Source organism: Ascaphus truei, chromosome 3 (genome assembly GCF_040206685.1).
Source record: "Ascaphus truei isolate aAscTru1 chromosome 3, aAscTru1.hap1, whole genome shotgun sequence".
Lineage (NCBI taxonomy): Eukaryota > Metazoa > Chordata > Amphibia > Anura > Ascaphidae > Ascaphus > Ascaphus truei.
Window position 1 is genome coordinate 302146518 of NC_134485.1, and position 24820 is coordinate 302171337.

The 24820-nt window shown below is 42.5% G+C and overlaps 1 protein-coding gene across 9 annotated transcripts in view; it reads left to right on the forward strand.

Annotated features, from left to right (window-relative positions):
- Positions 1 to 24820, forward strand: part of DIAPH3 (diaphanous related formin 3) — a 782005-nt gene that overhangs the window by 25006 nt on the left and 732179 nt on the right. For all 9 annotated transcript variants that reach the window (XR_012799927.1, XM_075591046.1, XM_075591039.1 and 6 more), the window contains exon 2: positions 16325 to 16357. Coding sequence is in view for 1 of the 9 variants with exons in the window: in XM_075591046.1 (XP_075447161.1) it covers positions 16325 to 16357 (33 nt within the window). In the remaining 8 variants the exon portion in view is untranslated. The remainder of the gene's footprint in view (positions 1 to 16324; positions 16358 to 24820) is intronic.

Genomic DNA, 24820 nt, shown 5'->3' on the forward strand with positions numbered 1-24820 from the left:
GTTGGGGGTAGCCCCCCCCCCCCTGGCCCCATCAATAAAACCTTTTGAAGTGGGCTATTGGCTTCTCGCATAACCAATTAGGTCAGTTACCTATTGATCAGGGCAATGTATCACACCTCTCTTTTGATATGCACTGGGAGAGAGGAAGCGTGCATAGGCAAGTGACTAGACTCAGATGAGGCAAACCATTTGGTTTCTGGACATTTCCACAAACTGCAAAAAGTCACTTTATCAAAAATATATGTCCCCCATCTGCATCTATCATGTGGGGTGCTAAAACCTTCTCTTCTCTAAGACCCCAGCTCAGAATACCTTGCTGGCAGGCAAGACAGGTTAAAATATTCCCCCCCCTTTCCCCTCATGTTCCAGACATCACTTACACTATGACACAGGCAGTTGCAGGCCCATGAGGCAAAGGGAATACACAGATAACGCATTAACTAGCCCACTGGGCTTACACAGTTAACCCCTGATGACCCAGTGTGTGTGTTATGCAGGTACTGATTAACCCAGACATTACAATGGGATAGGGACACAGGGGAGAATACATTTACAGGTTATAACAAGGGTAAAATCACATTTCTGGGCCTCAGCCCAGTTAACCCCTTGTCTCCCTGGCGAGGTTAGAGGGGGGCCCTTGGGGGGTAACCCCGTTAATCCCGGGCCAAACCCTCCCTACCGCCACACCCCCCTTCTCTCCTTTCTTCCCCCCTTCTCTCCTTTCTTCCCCCCTTGCTCTCCCTTCCCCTCTCTCCTCTCTCACCCCCACACCACACCACTTTGTTTGCCCCCCACACCACACCCCACCACTCATTTTTGCCCCCCCCCCCACCAGTCCCTTTTGCCCCCCCACACCACACCAGTCCCTTTTGCCCCTTCTCCTCCTCCTCTACTTCTCTCGGCTAGAAATCCCATGTTTGGAGTTACAGGGCATTACAACACGCCCTCTCTCTTCCCATTGGAAGTATCTCTCCAGTGTCTCCTCAAGCACAAAGCTTGGCAGAGCGTGCGGCCACGCACAGCGAGAGCGTGAACGGGAGGATTCCCATTCACAGAGGTAAGCGCATAGCGAGCTCAGCGCCAGCGGGGACTCAGCCTTAGAAAATGGAGCTATTAAGGAGATGCCTCCTTGCAATCCTTAAGCTAAGGCCCCGGTATCTCAGCTGTAACGCGCGCCCGCGCTTTTGGCGGCGCGTTCAGCCGATTCCCCGGTCTGCAGCTCACTGCAGGAGGAGAGACCGGGGGGCGTGGCGGAGGAGTGACGGGGGCGCGGCCATGACGTCACCCGGCAGGTTCGCCCTCATTGGCTGAACCGCCGGGGGGCGTGCCTAATCGCTCGACGCGAGTCCTGCTCTCAATTCTATTGAGAGCAGGAGTAGCTCTCGCGTGAGCGCTGCGGCCCCCCCTCGCAGCGGGCCCGGCGCCATTGCGGGGAGGGCTTTCATGCGCGCAGCGTCCGCCACAGCAGACGCTGTAGTAGGCAGCGGGGGCAAGGCCTTAGGCTGCGCTTACAAATATATTGAATCCATCGCGTGCGCTTATAGTAGGAGCGGAGTGACGGCTTGGTCGCAATCGCTGGATGTCAATTGAATTAGTTTTTTCAGTGACGTCAGCGTCACCATCGCATCGCCGTAGCAAGGACTATAAGCACGGCTTAATAGTTACAATATTAACATTCCTAAATGTGTCCTCCAAAGAGTGAGGAAGATTTATGAATGATGGATTCGCCTATGATTTTCTTTTTCACAACACTTGAAGGTTTCTGATAAAGAAAAGACTATAACCCTTTTAGACCTTGCACCCATATTATGCAGCAGGCTACCCTTTGATACCATTTTGCAGTAATATTAAAACACAGTATTCTTTAGGCTGCAAGGTTACAGTGCACAAGATTACTTGAGGTATAAAGTGTATATCTTGAAATTGAATTCTCTGCATTGCTAAATGAATTTTAAATTGCTTTTTTATGTTTATTACAAATTAACACCTCATAACTTGTTTTAAGCCTATGGAATACTGCTGTGTAGAAATTGCTGTCTCTCTCAAATGTAATTATCTTTAATAAGGTTTCTTATAGCATTTAGTAACAAATGTCTATGCTGGGCTGTGTGAAATAGATAAGCAGTGGGTAATCTAGTCTCTTTGTTTACTTGGTCAACTTAAGGCACTGCTTGGAAACCAAGAATAGGCAGAACACTTATCTCAGATGAAGGAAAAAGTTCTGGGCACACTCCCTGACCAGGAGTTATTTAATACGAATTGTGATACACTAGTAAATAGTCTGAACCTTTTTTGAACTTCCCTGATCTAAAGCGGTTTTAGGTTCTTTTCCCCAGAGCTGATTTGTGGCTACCGGAACTAGTGTTGCAGAGAAAAGCTTTGGTGACATGGTGTCTCCCTGATGCACTCCTTTTGATACTTATCTTGCTTATCTTGTCTTCTTGGATGTGGTCCATTGTGTTGATCCACTGTGAGATCTCATTTCTTCTCTTGGCTGGGCAAAGACCAGGGTCTGTTGTAGCCGATTAATGACCCATATTCGTAAACATTTGTAAGTGATTTGGAAGTATACTGATCTGTATTTCTTGAGGGGGGTCTTTGTTTCCTTTCTTGTAGATGAGGATTACAATTGAATTTCTCCATTGTTCTGGAGTTTTCCTGTTCAAGTAGCATGTGGGGAAATTTGCAAGGATTTTTTTTCCCTACTTAACCATCTTATTTCAAGATTTCAGTTGTCATTCCATCTTCCTTGAGTGCCTTCAAATTCTTCATGGATTTTATGGCTTTTGCTACTTCTGCAAGGATGCATGGTACATCATTGGTGGTTTCTTCTCACTTGTCCACTGCTGTATTATGCCCTGTATTATCTGTGTTAACATTTCGTGTAGAAGTCCAACTCCTTTCTTTCTTTTAATTTTTATTGAAAGTTTTTGAACACAAAGTAAAAATTACAGATTAAGAGGGGGTGGGGGGAGAGAGAGACGCATAACATAATTTGGGGGAGCAATGAGATCCTATAACCTGTATGGGTCACTTTCTACCTGTGTTTGCATAATCCTACATACAGCAATACAACATTAGGGCACAAGCATATCTTATTGCACAATGTAACCTTAAAAAGGAGCTCACACTATTTGTTCTCATTGTTCTCGAGTTAAGAGGAGCAACTAGTGATGGTCAAGACCTGGGACAGCAGAATAGGCCAACCAAGGTTCCCAGACCTTCTAAAATCTATCACAGGTGTATGTCATTTATCATGCATGTCATTTTTTCCATCTGGGAAATAAACGCAATAAAATTTGGGATTCTAGCCCTAGTTGGAATCTCTCTTCGTTTCCATAGAGAGGCTATTCCTATTCTAGTTGCGATCGCTATGTTTGACAATGGCTTGTTTTCTGCCCTCGATAAATCTGTAAGGGTCTTGCTCAGGAGAAACAGCCATGGGTCTAGTGGGATGTATGTTTGGGAGAAAACCTGAAAGTGGTCTCAAAGCATACTAAAAAGCTGTACTATCCCCAGATGAGCTCTACACATGAATAAAGGAGGCTAGGCATCCACAACCCTTGGAACAGAGAGGTGAGTAATCCAGGACAATCTTTGATAGCCTCATAGGAGTAAAGTACCACCTAAATAGGATCTTATAGGCTTTTTCTTTTATATGCTTACACATAGAGCTTTTAACTATAGCTTTGAAAATATCCTCCCAATCCCCACTCCCCAGCACCTCATTAAGGTCTGATTACCATTGAGCCATGTATTTTGGTCTAAAATCGGCCTCTGATTCTGCGGACGAAAAAAGGGCTTAGTTGAGAGATTCATTTGAGTGTCTCATTCCTCTAGTTCTGAATTGGGTTTGAGGGGGGAGAGGAGCACCTTCAGAATTGAACGCTCTTGGCTATAAGACATGGAAAAGATCGCGGTTTGGAATGTGTTTTTCTATTTGGAAATAGTCAAACTGCTTTGGGCCAGACTCTCCATTCAGGTCTTTGAGCCTCATAATCTCCTACTTTTCACCAGGATAGGAAAGACTGGTCTGTCATAAGCAGTAGGAGATCCGTATTGCTCAAAAGGGGGTCATTGAGGACCTTTTGGATGTTAGTGTGAATTTCAAACTCGAATTTCCCAAATTTTCAATGAGTTGGCCTAGGTGGGCAATGCCACGCCAGACTCTTTTTTTCTTTTCTTTTGTCTGGGTCGGCAGTTATATTGGCTTTTTCAGGGCTATTGTAGCCGATTTCTAGCGACAGCCATCTTCTCAGTCCTGGATCTGAGTGCCACAGGACCAGTTGTGCTGCTTGTGACGCCCTTTAGCAGGACATTAAACATGGAAGTTCCAGCACACCTGCACCTGACAGGATAATTAGGACCCACCTACTTATTATCTTTTTTATTTTTTTATTTTTAATTTCTTATTTTGTAATTTGTGATTGTACAGTCTTTATTTTTTTTTTATTTTTTTACATTTCTCTTGAGCATATGGGGATTCAGAGTGTCCGGAACAGGTACAATAAGTGAGGAAGATGTATTTTGATGGAGTAAATGCAATCAAAGAGAGAACCTGAAAGACTACATTCAGGGAGTTCCCTCAGAAGCCAAACGTCGAGTCGCCCTCATGTGTGCCCAATCGACCCAGTCGAAGGCTTTTTCAGCATCTAGGCTCAACAATATTGTTGGAATCCCTTCCCCCCGCCCCTTTCCCCTCCGCCCCTTTCCCCTCCCTCCCCCTTTGGAAGCCATGTCTACTAAATCTATTGTACGATGGGTGTTGTTAGCCGTTTGCCTGCCCGGTACAAAGCCCACCTGATCCGGGTGAACTAACAAAGGGATAATAGTGTTAACCCTGTTTGCCATCAATTTTTAGAGAATTTTGACATAAACATTAAAGAAATAGGTCTATAGCTAGAGCTGCTAGTTTAAACTTGACCCTCTTTATGTATTAAAGTTCGACGCCTCTAACATATGTTTGGTCAAAAAGAGACTCCTGACAGTATAACGTTAAACATTCCTAGCAGGTGAGGGGTGCTAAGATGCCTGCAAATTTCTTGCAGTATAAGTTTGATAACCCATCGGGGCCTGGGTTTTTTGAGGATTTCAAGCTTTTAATTACGAGGAGTTAACTCCTCCATGGTGAAGCTCTGTCCCAGAAAAACACTTCTCACTACTGATCATGGGCTGTACAGCTGATTACAAAGGATTTATCAGTGTGGATGTCTTGTACTACTTCCCCCCTCCCTCCCCATCATAATGTTTGGAATAAAAGCCCTTAAATGCGTCGCCTTTGAGTCGAGTGTTAGAGGTGAGCACTCCCGATTTTCGTCTAATTTGGTATGTATTGTACGTGGGGCAGTTTATCCTATAATTTGGCTGCTAACATCGAATCTGGCTTATTAGCTTTGTCAAAAAAATGCACGTTTTGGTTCATTTTAGTGATTGTTCTGCAGCTGATGTTAAACATAGGTTTAATTCCACTTTTGATTCATTTAAGCTTTTTAGAGAAAACTCTGAGCTTGTCGTTTTTGTTGAGATAGCAAAGTATACATTTTTGCCTAAAGGTTTACGTTTCTACCCCCCCCAATTTTTTTTTTTACGCCCTGAAGCTAGGCCTATTAATATAACGCTCAACGAGGTTTTATGGGCCTTCCAAAGAACAGTGTTGGAAGCAACGGAACCAGTATATTTTTCAACACAGACCAGGTCTATCGCGATTTTAGAGTATAATTCCGGTATTATTTGCAATGCCTCATTCAGTCTCCAATCGGGTTCCCTCTTCCCCAGTTGTAATTGTGTGCATCGAATGTTCACTGGAGCAAGTGTCAACCAGGTTATAGTATGAATTTTAGAGAGGGTTTTGTGACAGGCAAGGGTAACCAGGCTATATAATAAAGGTTAAGCCCTCTGGTTACCCTTGGGCCCCGTAGGTCCCTGACAGCTACCTAGCACTATAAGCCAGGGGCCAGGTATCATTGCATGAAAAGTTAGTGACCCCTGCTTTTCCACTTTCCATGTTCCCTTTACCCCAGACTCATGAAACTTTGTGTGTAAGTTTTAGGTGGGATATTTGGGTAAGAATATAATTATTTTGTTATAAGGGGTTCGGGGGCCGGAGTTACCGGTAGTACCTTTATTCTACCCGACGAGCAGGCATGATTTGCCGATACGTGGGTGGAATTAAACCGGGGCTGCCCAGTCATTACCTTGCGGGTTTTAATGGTCCAGGTTTTTATTGAGGACCAAGTTAAAATCGCCTCCTAAAATAACATTCCCTTTTGCGATGCTTCCTAGGGTTTCAAAGACGGAAGTGAAGAAATCTGCACTACATTCACTAGGGGAATATAGGTTTGAAAAGTTATTTCTTGATTATGTAATGATTCCGATTAAAATGAAGAATCTGTCATTTTTATTAATTTTTGCAGTCTCCTCTAAATGGGATATTTCTACTAAAGAAGATTACGACAACTTATTCTTCCGTCTTGGGATTGCTTCATTTATTGTCTCCTGAATAGTTCATTCAGAGCCCCAAAGCATTAGTTATTAAAGAATTGTTTAATAAATATATTTATATATCTATAGATATATTTAACTATATCACAGTCCTTAGATAACATAAAAGATTACAAGAACATACAATTACAATAAACACAGAACTGTTTTATTTTAAGAAACAAACAGAAATCCCTATACAGTACATTACCATGTCATAGGTTTTTCCCAGAGAGGTCACTGGAGTATGTGTTTCAAACAATCCAGGAGGAGCAAAATATAGGGAAATAAAAAACAGAAAACAGTGCAAATTTAAGTGCAGACGTTGAGACTATGATGAAATATTAATGACGATATCTTGGCTCTGCTGGTCTATCTACTTACAAGATGTAAGTGGTAAGCATGCAGTTGGCAGATTGGGCTGCCACCCCAGGTAGTATCTGTGTATTTGTGGATATCCCTCCAGGCTTATCTCGTCAGGGTAACCATGGTATACATAGGGAGGAAACAAAGCTACATAGCGCGATCTGTCTTTCCAAAAACTTTATAAAATGAATATGAACATATAAACATATAAAATGTGCACTTACAATGTGCTAGAATTAAAATAGCATTTATCACAATCACAGTGATTCTAGGGGGTTTAATCCGATCTCACCGCCTCCTCTCTGGCTCAGGATATCAGCTGTCTGCAGCCTGGAACGCTCAGCTCCGTTTCTCCTCCGGCGCGTGTGACGTCACTGCTCAGTGGAAGGTACAGCTACGGATCCCTCACTAGACCAAAACACCACTCTACGCGTTTCGCCCAGCTCAGCAAGCTGTCAATGGCTTCGTCAGGAGTGTGTCTCACACACTCCTGACGAAGCCATTGACAGCTTGCTGAGCTGGGCGAAACGCGTAGAGTGGTGTTTTGGTCTAGTGAGGGATCCGTAGCTGTACCTTCCACTGAGCAGTGACGTCACACGCGCCGGAGGAGAAACGGAGCTGAGCGTTCCAGGCTGCAGACAGCTGATATCCTGAGCCAGAGAGGAGGCGGTGAGATCGGATTAAACCCCCTAGAATCACTGTGATTGTGATAAATGCTATTTTAATTCTAGCACATTGTAAGTGCACATTTTATATGTTTATATGTTCATATTCATTTTATAAAGTTTTTGGAAAGACAGATCGCGCTATGTAGCTTTGTTTCCTCCCTATGTATACCATGGTTACCCTGACGAGATAAGCCTGGAGGGATATCCACAAATACACAGATACTACCTGGGGTGGCAGCCCAATCTGCCAACTGCATGCTTACCACTTACATCTTGTAAGTAGATAGACCAGCAGAGCCAAGATATCGTCATTAATATTTCATCATAGTCTCAACGTCTGCACTTAAATTTGCACTGTTTTCTGTTTTTTATTTCCCTATATTTTGCTCCTCCTGGATTGTTTGAAACACATCTTTCTACTTGGAACCCTGGAAACAGGTTCTACCAGAGGGTTTGAGCAGGGTTTCTTATTATTAGAGCACTAATATTAATTATTATTGCACTTGCACGTATCACTATTATATGTATTTAAGTTGTTAGCGCCTTATATTCACTTATTCAGGTCACTGGAGTAGGCAATGAAAATTCATGTGTCTGATCCCAAAACACACCCCTTGTTGAATTCCAGCTTGCAATAACAAAGTAGGGCATTTTTATTCTGACACCATAAGCCCACCCTTGTTGTAAATCAACTACTGGGTTGACATTTTCATGACTTGGAGAGAAAAAAAAATCTCTTGATGTTTAAAAAGTCTTGACTGAATATAGAAACACTCATAACTTCATTTCTCCTCCAATACCAAGATTGATGTGAGTCATATCAAGAGATTCAGGTGAATTGGACGAATGTAACTAAACTAAATTTGGCCGGCGTGCTCCTAAACTTGTGACAAATGGATATCTGTTCCAGCCCACCTCATAGACATCAAGTGTCTGACCTTTTTCCATTCGTTGCCTTAAAACCATTACAAATATCTAAATGTTATTTAAAATAGAGGTGATCACCTGATATCTTCATTTTTAATAGTCCCCCAACTAAGTGGTGATTTGTCACCCTCTTTGTGATGCACATGTGATCATTCATGACTGTTTCCTTTGAAAGTGGCTTGTTCCTAAACATGTCAGGAGAGCCATAATTTAATCCCTTCTCTGTCAAAAGAAATGCCCTCATCTCTAGATTCTATTAGTCCCATACAACACACATGGTCATTTTAGTGGTCCATAAGTGATAACCCACCAATTAAGCCCTATTTGTCGATCTGCACAGACCCAGGAAAGATCTTGACCTGTCATAAACCCAATATATTGTAGTTGTAAGAGAACCAGTAACCATATTAACCCCAAAAGCACCAAATTGATTGAAATACTTAATATCTCATGACATTCCCCCATCAGATATTTTCTTACCCTGATTGGCGATTCCTCCAGTTTTTTCTGCACTTACAACTACAATCTTAATACATTCTTCAGAATAATTTGTTTGTGTCCCCATGCATTTTGAGCAAGCTGAAACAATTTTTTTGTTGTAGTTAAAATTCTCGGGGGGGGGGGGGGAGGCCAGGAATCATAGAGCAGGAGACAGGCTGTGTGAGACATGGGGGCAGAACTAGTTGGATGATTGGAGGAGAACTAGTCTGAGCCCTCTATTCTGCCCAGCCTGATATCAATGCCACTGAGACGGGGAGGAGAGTCTGTGTGTCAGGTAGACCATTTGTCAGTCATTATGCATCATGGCCAATCTGTTAATTCAATCTAGACCTCCTTTATTGTAAGTTTTCTACGAAGTCCTCATGTTCCTAAAATGTGAAGATTTCAGAATTAATAATATAGTGGCTGTTTCCTGTTCTATGTAGTTACTGACTTTTCATTGTGATGAAACATACTGTAGTATAGATATGTTTGTATATTTGGTTATAAAATTTGAGGACTGAATGCATGCCTTTTCCTTATTAGAATGTACTTTTACTTGGTAACCATTTAATACTTATAAGAGCTAAATAAATAAAAAAAATAAACTTATGTTTAAGAGTTACTTGAGTTAATCTTTTTCCAATATATACTTAATTATTTTTTTTCTTTAACCATTCAATCTCTTGCTCAACTGCCTGCTGGGTGTCTTTGCGGGATGGCAACACTCTACTTATATATTTTATTAACTTGATAGAAAAATTGCAATATAAATGCAGTAAAATATATTTCTGAAAGGCTACAATCTTACTTGTATAGTGGTAACGTGTTAAATGCATTACTGAGATGAAAGAAGTGACTGATATATTTTGCAGGTTTGCAATAAAACTACTGACACTTTGCCTTTTTTCTATAGCATTAATACATGTCATAAGATATTAAAAGTAAATCCTAGAAAATACTGTTGAACCAGAAATTGAATACTTGTCAAGGGGGGTATCGGAGTTGAATGATTTAGTGGTTCATAAATTTTCCTGGAATTCAAAGTCTGTAGTGGTTGACAACATCAATAAGTTACACAGCCAAACACTGCTACTTGAATATATGATTTATATTTATGAATAGGAGAGAAAATGAATAATATATATAATAGAGTTTGACACAATTATCTACAGTGTCTTGTTAATTCTTTCATTTTTATTTCTTTAAAGGGGACTAGCACCATTCATCACTGTCATTGTATTTAAAGTGCATTGTTCATATTGCACCCTGTCTCTTATGAAATCTGTAACTCTTTACTTTGTCAAGCATGGCAAAACGCAGCAGAAGTTTTAATCTACAAGACTGGAAAAATGGCAAGATGTAAACAACTGAGGTAGTATCACATTTAATGCTTTCATCTGTGAACCCTTTTGCTGCCTGGGAGACTAGCAAAGTGTACAGTGGAGAATGAAGGCAACTAGTGCAGGGGCCTGTGATATATACAGCATTACTCGAATGTGTAGGCTCTTCCATCACTGAACGGCTGCAAATTCCTGCAGTAAGAATGAGTCAACTATATTGTCATTTAGCAAAGGCCGTTATGAAATTGATCAATAATGAAATACTAGTGTTGAACTCCACATTAGAGACACCGGTTAATTGCTTATTCTCAGCGGCAACAAACCTCCCACATGGTTCCCAGTACCCATGGATGAGTATATTTTTGAGTACATTGTATCTTCAAATAAGTAGTCTAGTGTCGTTTTTGCCGTATTAAATTCACATATCTTTTTGGCGTTGTCCTACCAGAAACCAAGAGGGATGTTGCTTTCCATCCAAATTGAGAAATGTGTGTAATTGTGGGAATGCCACAGGCGGCACAGGAGTGGTGTGCTGCATTTTAGCAGCTGTGCAATGTTGCTTGCATTGTTTACCTTGGAGTATTTTTGTTCCCCTTCCGGGTATGTGAAAACCCTAAAGCTTATTCAGCATGTTTAGGACCAGCTTTTCTTAACCGTGCTAAGCTGTAAGATGGCGTTATTGGCAATAAAAAGAATGCATGTAAAGGTAGTTTGGGCTATATTTACAAATTGGTTCTATTTCATAAGACTTCGGCAGCAGGGGACACCTTGTGGAAATTTCAGAGGGCATCTTGAGTAGCACCGCTTATGACTGTTTGGTCCAGCCAACGTCAGAGGAATGTATGGGAAGGAGCTCTAGTGCGGTCTGGAAGAATCCATATTGCTATGTTTTGTGGAAATGTATTTAAATAACTGAGTGTTCTAGCTGCATTGTGTTCCTTTGACAGACCCAAATAAATAATAGGAAAAGCCACTTGTTACAAGCACTCAATTGATATTTAAAATGTGACAATTGTTTTCCCCATACATTAAAACAATGCAACCATTATTGGAATCCTCTATATCAGGCCTGCACAACTTGTAAAGTGAGAAGGGCCGAACTGCTCCAAGGAAAAAAAGATTTGGGCCGCACAGGTAAAATCCTCCTCCTCCTCCTCCTCCTCCTCCTCCTCCCAACAGCACCCCTCATCATATATATCTCCCCACAACACCCCTCATTATCAACCTTTGTGAGACTCCCCATCTATCTCTCATACCCCCATCTCTCCCTCTCACCCACACAAATAATACTCCCCCTCCACATCAAACACACAATACCCCCCTGCACACCACACACATCCCACTCCCCCTGCACCTCACATCCCTCTCCCCCCCTGCACCTCACATTGCTCTCTCCCCTGCACCTCACATTGCTCTCTCCCCTGCACCTCAAATCACATCATCTTGCCATCCCCCCACCCCCCTTCCCTCCTACCTCGGTTTGCGGTGGAGGAGGCAGGACTGTATGCACGTTCTAGGAAGCAGCAGGCACGGAGGTGCCTCAATGCTAGAGCGCGTTGCTACCCTGCAGTCCTGAGAGCGGGCTCGCGGGGCAGGGGGAGAGCGGGCTCGTGGGGGGCGGTATCGGGAGGGAGCGGACTCTGGAGGGGGAGAGCGGAAAGCCGCCGCGGGCCGCACAGTGAGTGCAGGCGGGCCGCGTGTTGTGCAGGCCTGTTCTATATAATCAAAAATGGATGCTTTATTGAATACCATGCAATTAAAATATTATATATGAAATGAATAAACTATCATGAAACTAATAAAATATCATTATATAAGAATGAATGTACTTTTATTGTATGTTCTATTATACATGTTTTACATACTGTGTGTGTGTGTGTGTGTGTGTGTGTATACACACACACACACACACACACATACACACACGTACGTATATATGTGTATATGTATATGTATATATACAGTGTTCGACAAACCTATACATTTGCTCGCCCCGGGCGAGTAAATATTGGCCCAAGCAGCACACGTTTGGTACTAGGTGGCGAGTAGATTTTTTTGTGTGGCGAGTAGATTTTTTGGTGATTTGTCAACCACTGTATATATACATATACATATACAGGCATACCCCACATTAACGTACGCAATGGGACCGGAGCATGTATGTAAAGCGAAAATGTACTTAAAGTGAAGCACTACCTTTTTCCCCCACTTATCGATGCATGTACTGTACTGCAATCGTCATATACGGGCATAACTGATGTAAATAAGGCATTTGTAACAGTCTTTATAGTCTCCCCGCTTGCGCACAGCTTCGGTACAGGTAGGGAGCCGGTATTGCTGTTCAGGACGTGCTGACAAGCGCATGTGCGAGCTGCCGTTTGCCTATTGGGCGATATGTCCTTACTCGTGAGTGTCCTTAAACCGGGATATATATATATATTTTTTTTAAATTACATTTATATGAATAAACTTTAACACATTAAAATATCAAATGATCACACTGAAATTATTGGACCTACTTTTTTTTTTTTTTTTTTTTATTACTTAAGTTTTTATTGAGCATTTTCAAACATACAAAATAAGGTAAACAACATATTACACAAAAGAAAAGGTGGATACAGTAATATAAATAAACTGGAACAATAAGAGGGGGGAGGGGGGGAAGGGGTAGCATTTGTACCAATATCGCACTGTATTCAACAATTCAACAATTTAAATACCACATGTATCACTCTGTTCAAAGTATTCTAGTCTATATATGGGGATATACCTGCATGACGGAAGCAAGGAGCTCAAATCTCAGAGAATTGCGAGGTGGAGCCGTTCAGATAGGCTGAGAGTTTTTCCATATAGACTATATGCCAAATTTTGTTGTTTACAGGCATACCCCGGTTTAAGGACACTCACTTTAAGTACACTCGCGAGTAAGTACATCTCGCTCAATAGGGAAACGGCAGCTCACGCATGCGCCAGTCAGTACGTCCTGAACAGCAATACCGGCTCCCTACCTGTACCGAAGCTGTGCGCAAGCGGGGAGACTATAGAGCCTGTTACACATGCGTTATTTACATCAGTTATGTGCGTATATGATGATTGCAGTACAGTACATGCATCGATAAGTGGGGAAAAAAGCAGTGCTTCACTTTAAGTACATTTTCGCTTTACATACATGCTCCGGTCCCATTGCGTACGTTAATGTGGGGTATACCTGTATTTGATTTAAGGATGGGGGGGCCGATTGTTTCCATTTTTTGGCAATTGTACACCGTGTAGTGTTTAAAATTTGGGATATTACTCTAGCTTTTTTTTTGGAGATATTAGCCATTGGTTTTCCTAGTAATATATATACTGGGTCGTGTGGGACAGAGATTTCTAGTATCTTGTGTATTAGGGTGAACACTTCCGTCCATGTTTGTTGGATTTTGGGGCATGACCAGAATATGTGCAGTATACTCCCCACTTCACCACAACCGCGCCTGGGAGAAGAGTGCAGCCTGGCAGGAGTCATATACCATCTAAATATTAACTTGTAAATATTCTCCTTAATTACAACGCATGATGAGTTTTTGGAAGCAGCTTCCCAGATGTCTGTTCAGGTATCGAGATCTATACAGACGTTAAAATCCTTTTCCCAGGATACCATATAGTTATCGGGGGTTTGGTTGTTCTTGGTAGAGAATAAACTGGACCTACTTTTTAATTGGTGTACAATTTTTTTTTTGTTTTTAATATTGATAATATTTTTTTTTTGCAATGTAGTTCTTTGAGAGCACATTCAGATGGCAGTGTGGATGCTGCTGCTTGGTATATAACATAAGACAAAAAGCACCGGTGCTACATACAATATGACAATTTATATAGTTCAATTCTTATCTGTTTTTCTTCTCACAAGTGAGGGTCATTTAGTAAAAGTTTTTTACCAAATTATTATAAGCTTGCAAACCTAACACTGTCTGCAAATGCTCTCTCAATCTCTGATGGAGGAAGAAATCTTAAGACTGGTCATTCACAGCTGCGTTAGAAGACCTGTTCTTTAAAATAGACCCTCACTTATGAGAAAAGCATAAGTATTTAACTATACAATTTGTCATAGGAGGATTCACGTAACTGGATCTATCTTTTTGGACTTTGGGACTATTATCCCCCTTCAAAGATTGAGGCAACAGCATTTGGACATTGGTATCTTATCCATTATATTTTATTTAAGCGCTGATAATTGCATTGTTTATCTCATAGAATTTGTCATGTTGGATGTAGCAGTAAGGCTTCTTGTCTGTTATATACATTAGGTCACAATTTCGGTGGCACTCCTTTTGACACATGCTGGTATTGGGTTCTGAGCTTGCAGGGACTGTGTATGCTTGGTATATACACTCAAAGTAATTTGAATCCAAGATGCCGCTTGCATCATGTTTACACCATGTCTTCTGGATCTTTATGCGCACCAGCAAGACAGCTTCCAGATGCTCATTAATATGGCGTTGGCTTGTATATACATATACACGCACACTCCTATACACGCACACACGGCTTGGATTACTGATAAAGATTATTAAAAGAACATATAGCTATAATAAATGCAGACCAGTTTCTTAAAATAAAAGGATACACCTATGAATTTCCTATACATTGTCACGTCATAGGTTCTTCCCAGAGTTATGTCTGATTTCAAAACGCACCTCTTGAATTCTTATTTCATAGCCCATTGGTAAGACTTGCGTACCAAACACCCTTCATGGAACTCAACATAAGCCCACCCCTTTCATCAATCTGCTCAGCTGACTGGCTTTCGACTTAAAAGAAAAAATCTGTCTTGTGACGTTTAAACGCCTCTATATAATCTTCATAACTTTTTTGTCTATAATATGTAGCAACGCTATCTTCACTGTTGCGCCTGTGTACTTCATATGTTGTATGCAAATGTAAATATTACCATATAACTATTTTTGTATGGCACCTCTTAATCATGAAATGTTTGGCATCATTTGATTAGTTTAAATGCAACAGTTACAAATATCCATTTGCTATTCTTGCAAATTGTGGTCAGGCCCATGATATCTGCATGTTGAATAAAACCCTCAAACTAAGTGTTGACCTGTTCGTCACTTCTCTCTGGGGTTCCCGGTATTTTTCAATAATGTAAGGTTTTCTTTGAGGCTGACAGCCCATTATCTGGGTGTCCTCTGCAGCAGGGGTGTGCAAATTTTTTTTTTTTTGTTTCTGAGCCCCCCCTACCCCAACCCCTCGCTTGTGCTCCCCCCCACCTTACCTTTTCTCCGGCATCATGGCGTCATATGACGCACTGCTATGGCAACACATGGCCATTTGACCCCGTGGCATCATTTGACGCCGCATTGTCATGGTAACGCGTTGCCAGAAGCCGCCGGAGACAAGGTAAGAGTTAGAGGCCGCGCGCTCCCACTGCATTTAATTTAAATGTTCTGGGGAATAGTGCAGGGCCTCCAAGTGCCGCCACCCAGTTTGTGCACTTTTAGTGGGCCATCAGGCATAACCCCCAGGTTAAGCTCACATTTTAGATCAACATAGAAACAAAGCGTCTTGACCTGTCATAAAAAAAACATTTTTGTATTTTTAAGTCAATCTGTAACCACATTAACCCCTTAAATGCCATATTTAGTAAAATAATGAATATCATGACAGTGGTCAAGAGTCAGATTGGAACAAGTTTGCAGGCAAACATGCAAGCAAGAGAATAACATTTTTGAAATCTCTTGTGAATGTATAGGTAGGGAAATAAGCAAATATAGTTCCATTTGTATTACTTTTTACAGTATGCCCAATTATGTGATATACATTTCAATGCAGAAAATGAATAACTTCTCACAAGGCACTCACTTAACCATTTAACTTTTCTTAAGTAAGGAATTTATTTGGTAAAATAATCACGAGAAGTTTGTTTTAAAAATTGTAAATACAATTGTAACTGGCTTTTGTGATGCACTCTGAGCAGTCAGTTGCTTAGTAACTTCTACTGTCTCTTAAAAAAAACAAAACGTGATTTTACATATTGAATCTATTTGTTTTTGTTTTCTTTTTCAGCAATTAAACATTAGAAACTTGACAGATGATGTGGTAAGGTTACCTTGGATTGCTGTGCTATTAAACTAACCAGTGCATGACGGCATGATTCGCTTTGCGACTTGAGAAATACATTTCTCCAAATACCTTGGCATTTGAGAAATTAATATCCTTCATTACAATCTGTGTGAAGTTTGTTTGATTTATACAACAAATGCACTCCTTTCAATGTATGTAGCCAATGGTAGTTCAGATCTGCAAAAAACTCATTTGCGCTTCTACTTGCTGTACTTGTATATATTTGGGGAAAAGAGGCTTACTTCCCCCGCACATCTCCTTACTCTACTCATCATACTGTGACGGTGCTCGTCTCAAATCAGGAGGCGGACCCGCAGGGCTGAGGTAGAGATGCAAATAAACCGACCACAGCCCAGGGACAGAGTCCTGTAAGAGTATCCATAGTCGGTATGGAAGCAGGGGTCAGGGCTGGCGGCAATGGTGCGGAGTCCAGGGTACAGGCAAAAGGTCAGGGCAGGCAGAAAGCAGAGAGGTCGGGGTCACGGACCGGGTCGGCAACAGGGAATCCAAATAGGTAACAGGAACAGGCGACGGCAAAGACCGACAGGCACTGTAAACACACACAACTTTGCTCAGCGACTCCCACCAGGAAGTGCAGTCTCTTATAGCAGGCTGCCAGTAACCAAAATGGCCAAATTGAACAAAAAGGGCAGGCAGCCTGGAAAACACGAGCTGGCAGCAAAACCCGGCACAGATCGAGCAGAATCCTTACACATACAGAATGCTATTGCGCTTTGCAGCTGGACATACAGAACACACCAGCGGGAGAAACGGCTATTTGGTTTTTTTAATTGGCTGCATGTGAGAAGTGGGAGAAGTTTATTGCACTATTTTATCTGCGGGAGCGCCATGGGTGGCAATAACTTTGCCACATCTATACAAGTGGAAATATCCGATCCGTGCATCTTTTAGGGTCAAGTATAAACTTAATTATGAGAAGCAGACCACATTAACAAAATCCCTGGCACTTGAATAAGGTACATGAGCTCTTGTCAAACCTTTGCCATCTGTTTAATTTTAATTTAAGAGACGAAAATAAATCATATCATTATACTGTAATAATAAGAACCCTACTAAAGTGAGTGTTCAAGAATTATGTAAGACATTCGGCATCCTTGTCAAAAATGTGCTACTTCCCGTTTTTTTTTTGTTTCATTTAATTATATATTTTTACTACCTTGCTTTTGATTCCTAATCTATTAATCTTGCTTGGTCTTAACCAGTGTGCCCTGGTGGCTCTTCAATACGTGTGGGGAGTATGTCGATCAGGACAGGACTTCCTAAAGATGATTGAACTTGTTTACATTTTAGAATCTCAGTGGGCCTTTTATTTGCGAGATGGCATGCGCAAGAGGCGATATTAATTCCCTCTGTTGTACTTACCTTGTGTCCACCGTGCACTGTTTTGCACCTGTTTCCATTTTTCATTCATCATGCTTGTTTTTAATGTTACATAAACTGTGTGGCTCAAACCTTCACCTTCTACAGTGCACCATGCATGCAGTCCCTTTATTACTTTTGCTGCTGATGACCTTAATTCCATGACCTGAAACATATGACCGTACTATAACATAACACACACACATACAAAGAAATAACATAAACATCACTTGTATTGACTTTACTTTTTCCTGCCACCCATCCTATGGTGATACTTCGCTCCGCCATATAATATCTCTCTATCTCTATCTCCTTCAATTTATGCCTGACTAATGAGCTATTGGCTTTTCTAACGACTTGTTAGGCCTTATTAACCTGTTATACACCTTACCGCTTCCTTATTTAAACATATTTAACTGCTGCTAGTATTAGCATAATTATTATTATTTTTTTTTTTTTAAATTACTTGGTTACTTAACACAGTGGTGCGCAAACTGGGGGGCGTGTAAGATTATGTAGGGGGGGCGCAGGCTGCGTGCGGGGAAACCTGGGGACGGGCAGAGCTGTGCATGGGCGGCCAGAAGCTCTGTGCTGAGGCTGCTTCTCTACTCTCTGTGTCAGAGGGGACGGGGCCTTCCTTCCTGCACACAGACATCCCCTCCATCTCCTTCTGTGGATCTTTGCGTGGAACCAAAGCCACGGCAACCCCATCAGGCTCCTCTCCCCAACCTCAGCAGGTTGGGGGACATGTCCCCGGCATGTTTCCGCGGCATGCCGAGGAAAGGCATGTACTCTCTAGTGCTCCATATAGTGCACTACCTCGCCCTTGTCGCCCGCCCCGATACCCTCTGGAGGCGGATACTTCCTGCAAACGAGGGCGAGAGAACTCTATTCGGAGTTGGTTCCCCGTCCCGCCAGGGATTGAGTTGGAGAGTTCCCACGGTGCACTGAGCACGGGAGAGTACTTGGCCCACTTAACGGACTCCCCCGCCACCTGCCCCTTCTGTGGCGAGCGGGAGTCCGTGTGACATATTTATTTTAGATGCGCCAGACTGCAACCCCTCTTATCCACCTTGAGGGGCCTTCTCCTGCAGTTCTGGCTGCATTTTTCCCCTCACCTTTTTATTTTTGGGTGCCCAGTGTCCCGAGACAATAAACCTAGGGATCTCCTCGTCAACCTGCTCCTGGCATTGGCTAAGCTAGCCATTTATAAGACCAGGAAGCAGTGTTTGGAGAGGGAGGTCCCAATAAACATTGTGGCCATGTTCCGGGCGCTGGTGCACTCCCGTATCCGGGCAGAGTACACGTACCCAGAGTCAACTGGGACGGTTTCAGAGTTTGCCTCCCAGTGGGCGTCAGGCGGGGTGCTCTGCTCGGTATCTCCCCATTTGGATTTTTTAACATTAACTCCCATATTTTAGTGCACATTATTTTAATTTACTGTTGCACTTGATACTGGTTTATGTTATATTTTTGTTAGTTTGGTATTTTTTTTTCTCACTGTGTCCTTTAAGGACCAGTGAGTTACATGTTCATCTGATTACAGATTAAATAGTCCTCCTTCTGTGTTACCCGTCCCAGTTTTCAGCAGCATGGGGGACAGGAGGAGCAGGCTCACAGTAGTACTTCCTCTTCCTCCCCCCACCCCCCTCCCCCCAGGTGAAATCTGTGACTTTGTGTTGTGTCTGTCTGTGTGTTTGGTTGTGTGTGTGTGTTGTGCCTGTGTTGGTTGTGATTGAGTGGGTGTTGTGATTGAGTGTATGTGTTTTTTGCGCACACTGCACGCGCCTCACTGCACGCGCCACACTGCACACTGCACGGGGATCGGGGCTGGGGTGCGGGGGGGGGAGGGGGATCAATCTTCCCCCCGCTTCCCCCCCTCCCGAACGGGTGCGCGGCGGCAATTAAAAAAAATAAAATATTAGCGCGACCCCGGTTATAGCGCGGTCGGATCGGGTGGCCCCCGAGGACCGCTCTATAAGGTGGCTGAGCTGTATTTGTATTTACATTGTATACCGGTTTAATAAAGGTTTTTTTTCTCATTTGATTGATTACATCAGACAGGGGGGGCCCGGGAAATGTCATGGATGAAAAGGGAGGCTCGGCATAAAAAGTTTGCTCACCCCTGACTTAGCACACCTACAGTAGCGTGGCCTTGAACTTCAGCCTTCCCCTATAACTTAACAAGGCAATTCTTCTAGTCCCCTCTACTCCACTAACCTTTTCCCTCCTTCAATCTTTTATCTCGGGATACCCAAGAAGTACTTTTAGTCATGTGCACCATTCCAATTCCTCAAGATACTTTAAAGTCCCGGCGCTCTCTTCCTCTGCATCGTTTTGCTCTCTTGCTGGCCTCGCTCCTTTTGGGGCTTTCGTTGTTTCTTCCATTGCTCCTTGATTCGCCCCCTGGGCCTTTATATTGTGCCTTTGCTTCGGGTCTCTGTAAGAACTTTTCTGCTTCCTCTGCTGTGTTGAACACTCTTGTTCCTGCCTCCCTGAAGGCTCTCAGCGTGGCAGGGTTGCTTAGTGTACATTTTTTGTTGCCCTTTTAAAGAGAGCGCTGCACACCTTACTAAATTCCCTCCTTTTATCTGACACCGCTGCTGAATAGTCTTGGAATAACAGGATCCTATGTCCCTCAAATATTAGGCTGTCAGCACTTTTATATGCCTGTAGCAGGTTTGCTTTTTCTGCAAAATCTAGGACTCTTGCCATTACTGCCCTGGGTCTGTTTTCTTGCCCTTGTCTGATCTGACCTAGTCTGTGTGCCCTATCCATCTTGACCTGGGCTCCACCATGAGTAATTCCCAGTGTCTTTGGTATCCATTTGGAGCAAAAGTCCATTCATTGTATTGGTTTCACCGACTTGCGCACATTATTTCTCCGTGATCTATTCTCCAGATCATCCATTTTTTCCTCTAGGGACTGATTCTTTCGTTTTAAAGTCTGCATTTCTTGTTGCAGTGCTGCAGAGTTTTCCTCCAGGTCACTCACTCTATTTTCAGTCTCCCCTATTCTGGTGCTCTGGGAGGTGAGTTCCCCTTTAAGATCCTTTATGGCTCTCAAAGCTTTTAGTCAGAGTTGGCATGATTTCCCTCCCCACAGCTCTGGCCACCTCACCATGCTCTCTCTGCTCCCTGTGTCCCTCACTCTCCTGTGGGTCACAGACATCCTGCTGATTCTCTGCATGCTGCTCCATGCGGACAGCAGCCATCTTGTTTTTTTCCTTTGTCTTGTCTACCTTCTCAGGACATTGCTGCTGCATTGGAGGCATCTTGGATTTTTTTGGAGAGATTTTTCCATCCAGCTAACATGGGACCCTTTCCTCTTTCCTTGCCTGTCACTTTTTGTTCAAGTTAGTGCTGTTTTGGGTGATTACTAGCTGGATTTCTGCAGAGCTCAGCGCTTACACTTTGCCTAGCGCAAAAACAGAACCCTCCTTGATTTAAATTTTTTTTTTTTTTATGGGTTGTACTGACTTTAAAATGCTAAGGAGCCTCTCCTCTAGCTTTCCCTACTCTGGTGCCTTTTCTATTTTTTGTGTGCAGATTATTGCCTTTTTGGCTGCAAACTGGCGGAGCCTCCATAGAACTCAGTCTTCTGCTGCTGCTCTGGTGCCATACGAGAAGTCCCCAAACCTTCACCTGAAGCCTCTGAAATGCCTATTCATTAAAGCCATAGTCCTATTTTGTTGAACCGCGAATACTGCAACACTTCATAAAGTTTCTTCCTTACAAACAGGTGATATCTATTAAATTTAAAAAAAACTCTACTCCATAATTGTTTGAATCGGCATAGCTGAGATTGTAAATTGTTCTCTAGGCCAGGGGTGCGCAAAGTTTTGACCCCTGCCTTCTCATCTCCTGGTTCGCGCCCCCCCTCCTGCAAGACTCCAGCATCAAATGACATTGCGGGGTCATGTAACGTCACGTTGCATGGCAATGTGACATCACTGGTTACCATGGTGATGCATCGACGATGGGGTACTTTTTCAGGTTGGGCTAAAGTCGTGAGTGGAGTACCTCAGGGATCGGTACTGGGACCCTTGCTTTTTAACTTGTTTATTAATGCCCTTGAGGTTGGCATCGAGAGAAAAGTCTCCATCTTTGCTGATGATACTAAATTGTGTAAGGTAATAGAATCAGAGCAGGATGTAATTTCTCTTCAGAAGGACTTGGAGAGACTGGAAACGTGGGCAGGTAAATGACAAATGAGGTTTAATACAGATAAATGTAAGGTTATGCATTTAGGATGCAAGAATAAAAAGGCGACTTACACATTAAATGGGGATAAATTGGGGGAATCCTTGATGGAGAAGGATTTAGAAGTGCTTGTAGACAGCAGGATTAGCAATAGTGCCCAAATTCATGTAGTAGCTGCAAAGGCAAACAAGATCTTATCTTGCATCAAACGGGCAATGGATGGAAGGGAAGTAAACATAATTATGCCCCTTTACAAAGCATTAGTAAGACCACACCTTGAATATGGAGTACAATTTTGGGCACCAATCCTAAGAAAAGACATTATGAAACTAGAGAGAGTGCAGAGAAGAGCCACCAAATGAATAAAGGGGATGGACATTCTAACTTATGAGGAGAGGCTAGCTAAATTAGATTTATTTACATTAAAAAAGAGATGTCTAAGAGGGGATATGATAACTATATACAAATATATTCGGGGACAATACAAGGAGCTTTCAAAAGAACTATTCATCCCACGGGCAGTACAAAGGACTCGGGGCATCCCTTAAGGTTGGAGGAAAGGAAATTTCACCAGCAACAAAGGAAAGGGTTCTTTACAGTAAGGGCAGTTAAAATGTGGAATTCATTACCCATGGAGACTGTGATGGCAGATACAATAGATTTGTTCAAAAAAAGGTTGGACATCTTTTTAGATGGGAAAGGTATACAGGGATATACCAAATAAGTAAACATGGGAAGAATGTTGATCCAGGGATTAATCCGATTTGCCAATTCTTGGAGTTAGGAAGGAATTTATTTTTCCCCTTTAATGTTTTTTTTTGTTTGCCTTCCTCTGGATCAATGAGTAAGTATAGATATAGGATAAAGTATCTGTTGTCTAAATTTAGCATAGGTTGAACTTGATGGACGTATGTCTTTTTTTTCAACCTCATCTACTATGTAACTATGTAGGTAGGAGAAGCTGGAGAGGCCTCGGGCGGTCCCCCCCCCTCCCCCGGCACTTAATTTAAGTGTCTTGGGGGAGAGCGTGGGACCTCTGTAGCTGCCGCGCTCTCCACTTTGCGCACCCCTGCTCTAGGCTTCATGGATGTTTTTTTCCCCCTTTTGTTTCACCCCAGACTTGTTTCCTTCATCATCTGAGAAATTACAGAAGCCTCCTTTGGACTGACAGTAATACACTCTGACTATGGAAATGCTATAGGGACAGTACATAATATATTCACATCACAAAAAATACAAATGTATAAGATCCAAAATACAATATTAAAAACAGGTAAATGTATTTGAGGGGAAGGTGTGTGTGTGTGTGTGTGTGTGTGTGTCTGTGTGTCTGTAAGCCGCCTCTTTTTCTCTGGACCGTGCGGCTTCAAGGTGTGGAAATGCAGACTGAAGGAAGTGTGCCTGTCACTCGCTTCCGGAGCCTTGATACTGTACCTGCTCCCCACAATGCCTTCTGCCTGCCGCTGTAGTCTGTGTCTAAGTGCAAGGCATTGTGGGGAGCAAATATCGAGGCTCTGGCATTTTAAGCTGCACGGTCCAGATAAAAGGAGACTGTGTGGGTGTGGAGGGAAGAGGCTCTGTGAAAAATGTATGTGTGTATGAGGAATGGACAACTTAGATGGTGTGCGAATTTTCCAATCTCGCCTTCCCTCATTCTTCCCCCCCCCCCCTCCCCCTGTCGGCATTTCTCTATGTGTCTGTGTGTCTGTGTGTCCGTGTGTATCTGTGACACTCGCTCAAACACGATACCCTGGCTGGACAATGACCTCATGGAGAGCATGGACAGCGCCGTACTGGAGCTCTCTGCCTCCCTCCCTCCCCCAGCTGCCGCAAGCCTCTGCTGCCTGCCCTCCAGTCCTCCCCCTCCCCACCCCCAAGTACTACACACACAGCTCTCTGATTGACCTGTTTGTCACCCCTGCTGCTGGCGCCCAATCCTGCTTTGATGTCACGATAATAAAGCAGGATCCTGCGAGCTGTGACAGACTACGGCACTGACTGGAAATATTTTATATATTATAAACTCTTCGGGCAAGGACTCTTTCCTATTGTTACTTTCATGTCTGAAGCGTATATTCCCACTATGTGTTATATTATCATGTCACACGTATTACTTCTGTGACGCGCTATACCTGGATGGCATTAAATGTATATAAATAAAGATACACATACATATAGTTGCAAGTGTCCAAAAAAATATAATTACATTTTTTATAGAGATAGATATATATATAATCATTAAAAGCTCAAATAGATTCACAGCTAGCTGTATTGTAATTTTCTTGGTTGTATGGTAAAAATGTGATTTAGAATATATATGTACGCGCACCCACACAGTGCAATTCCACTTAGAAGCGAAGTGCAGTTATGTTTGTGATGGGATTAATAGCATATATCCTATTTTTTAAATCTGGAGAAGATTTATAATGAGGACATTGAGAGGGTGGGAGGTTATTGCTCATCTTATTTCCTCCACCTCCATTACTGTAATCTAATTTATTTGAACTCTTTCCTTGAGGGAAGCGAAGGATACTTAACATGCAGGCCTACAAATAAAATGCAGACCCAAATCGAAAAATAACTCCCAAGACTTAATTTATCTTACTACAAACCTATCCCATGCAACTTTCAAAATGGATTTATAAATAATTGTACTTAACTGGTTCTGTTTTAAAGGGACTAGTTGTCAATATTGAATTCATTAAATATATATACTACTTTGTGTTGTAGAGCAGGACTATATCCAACTACCTTTCACTATCACAGCAATTCCAGCAGTACGCTATAAAGCAATGTCTCTTTATAGGAACTATAAAGCACTATAAATTGGCATCACTGGCCGCAAAAGGTTTACTTG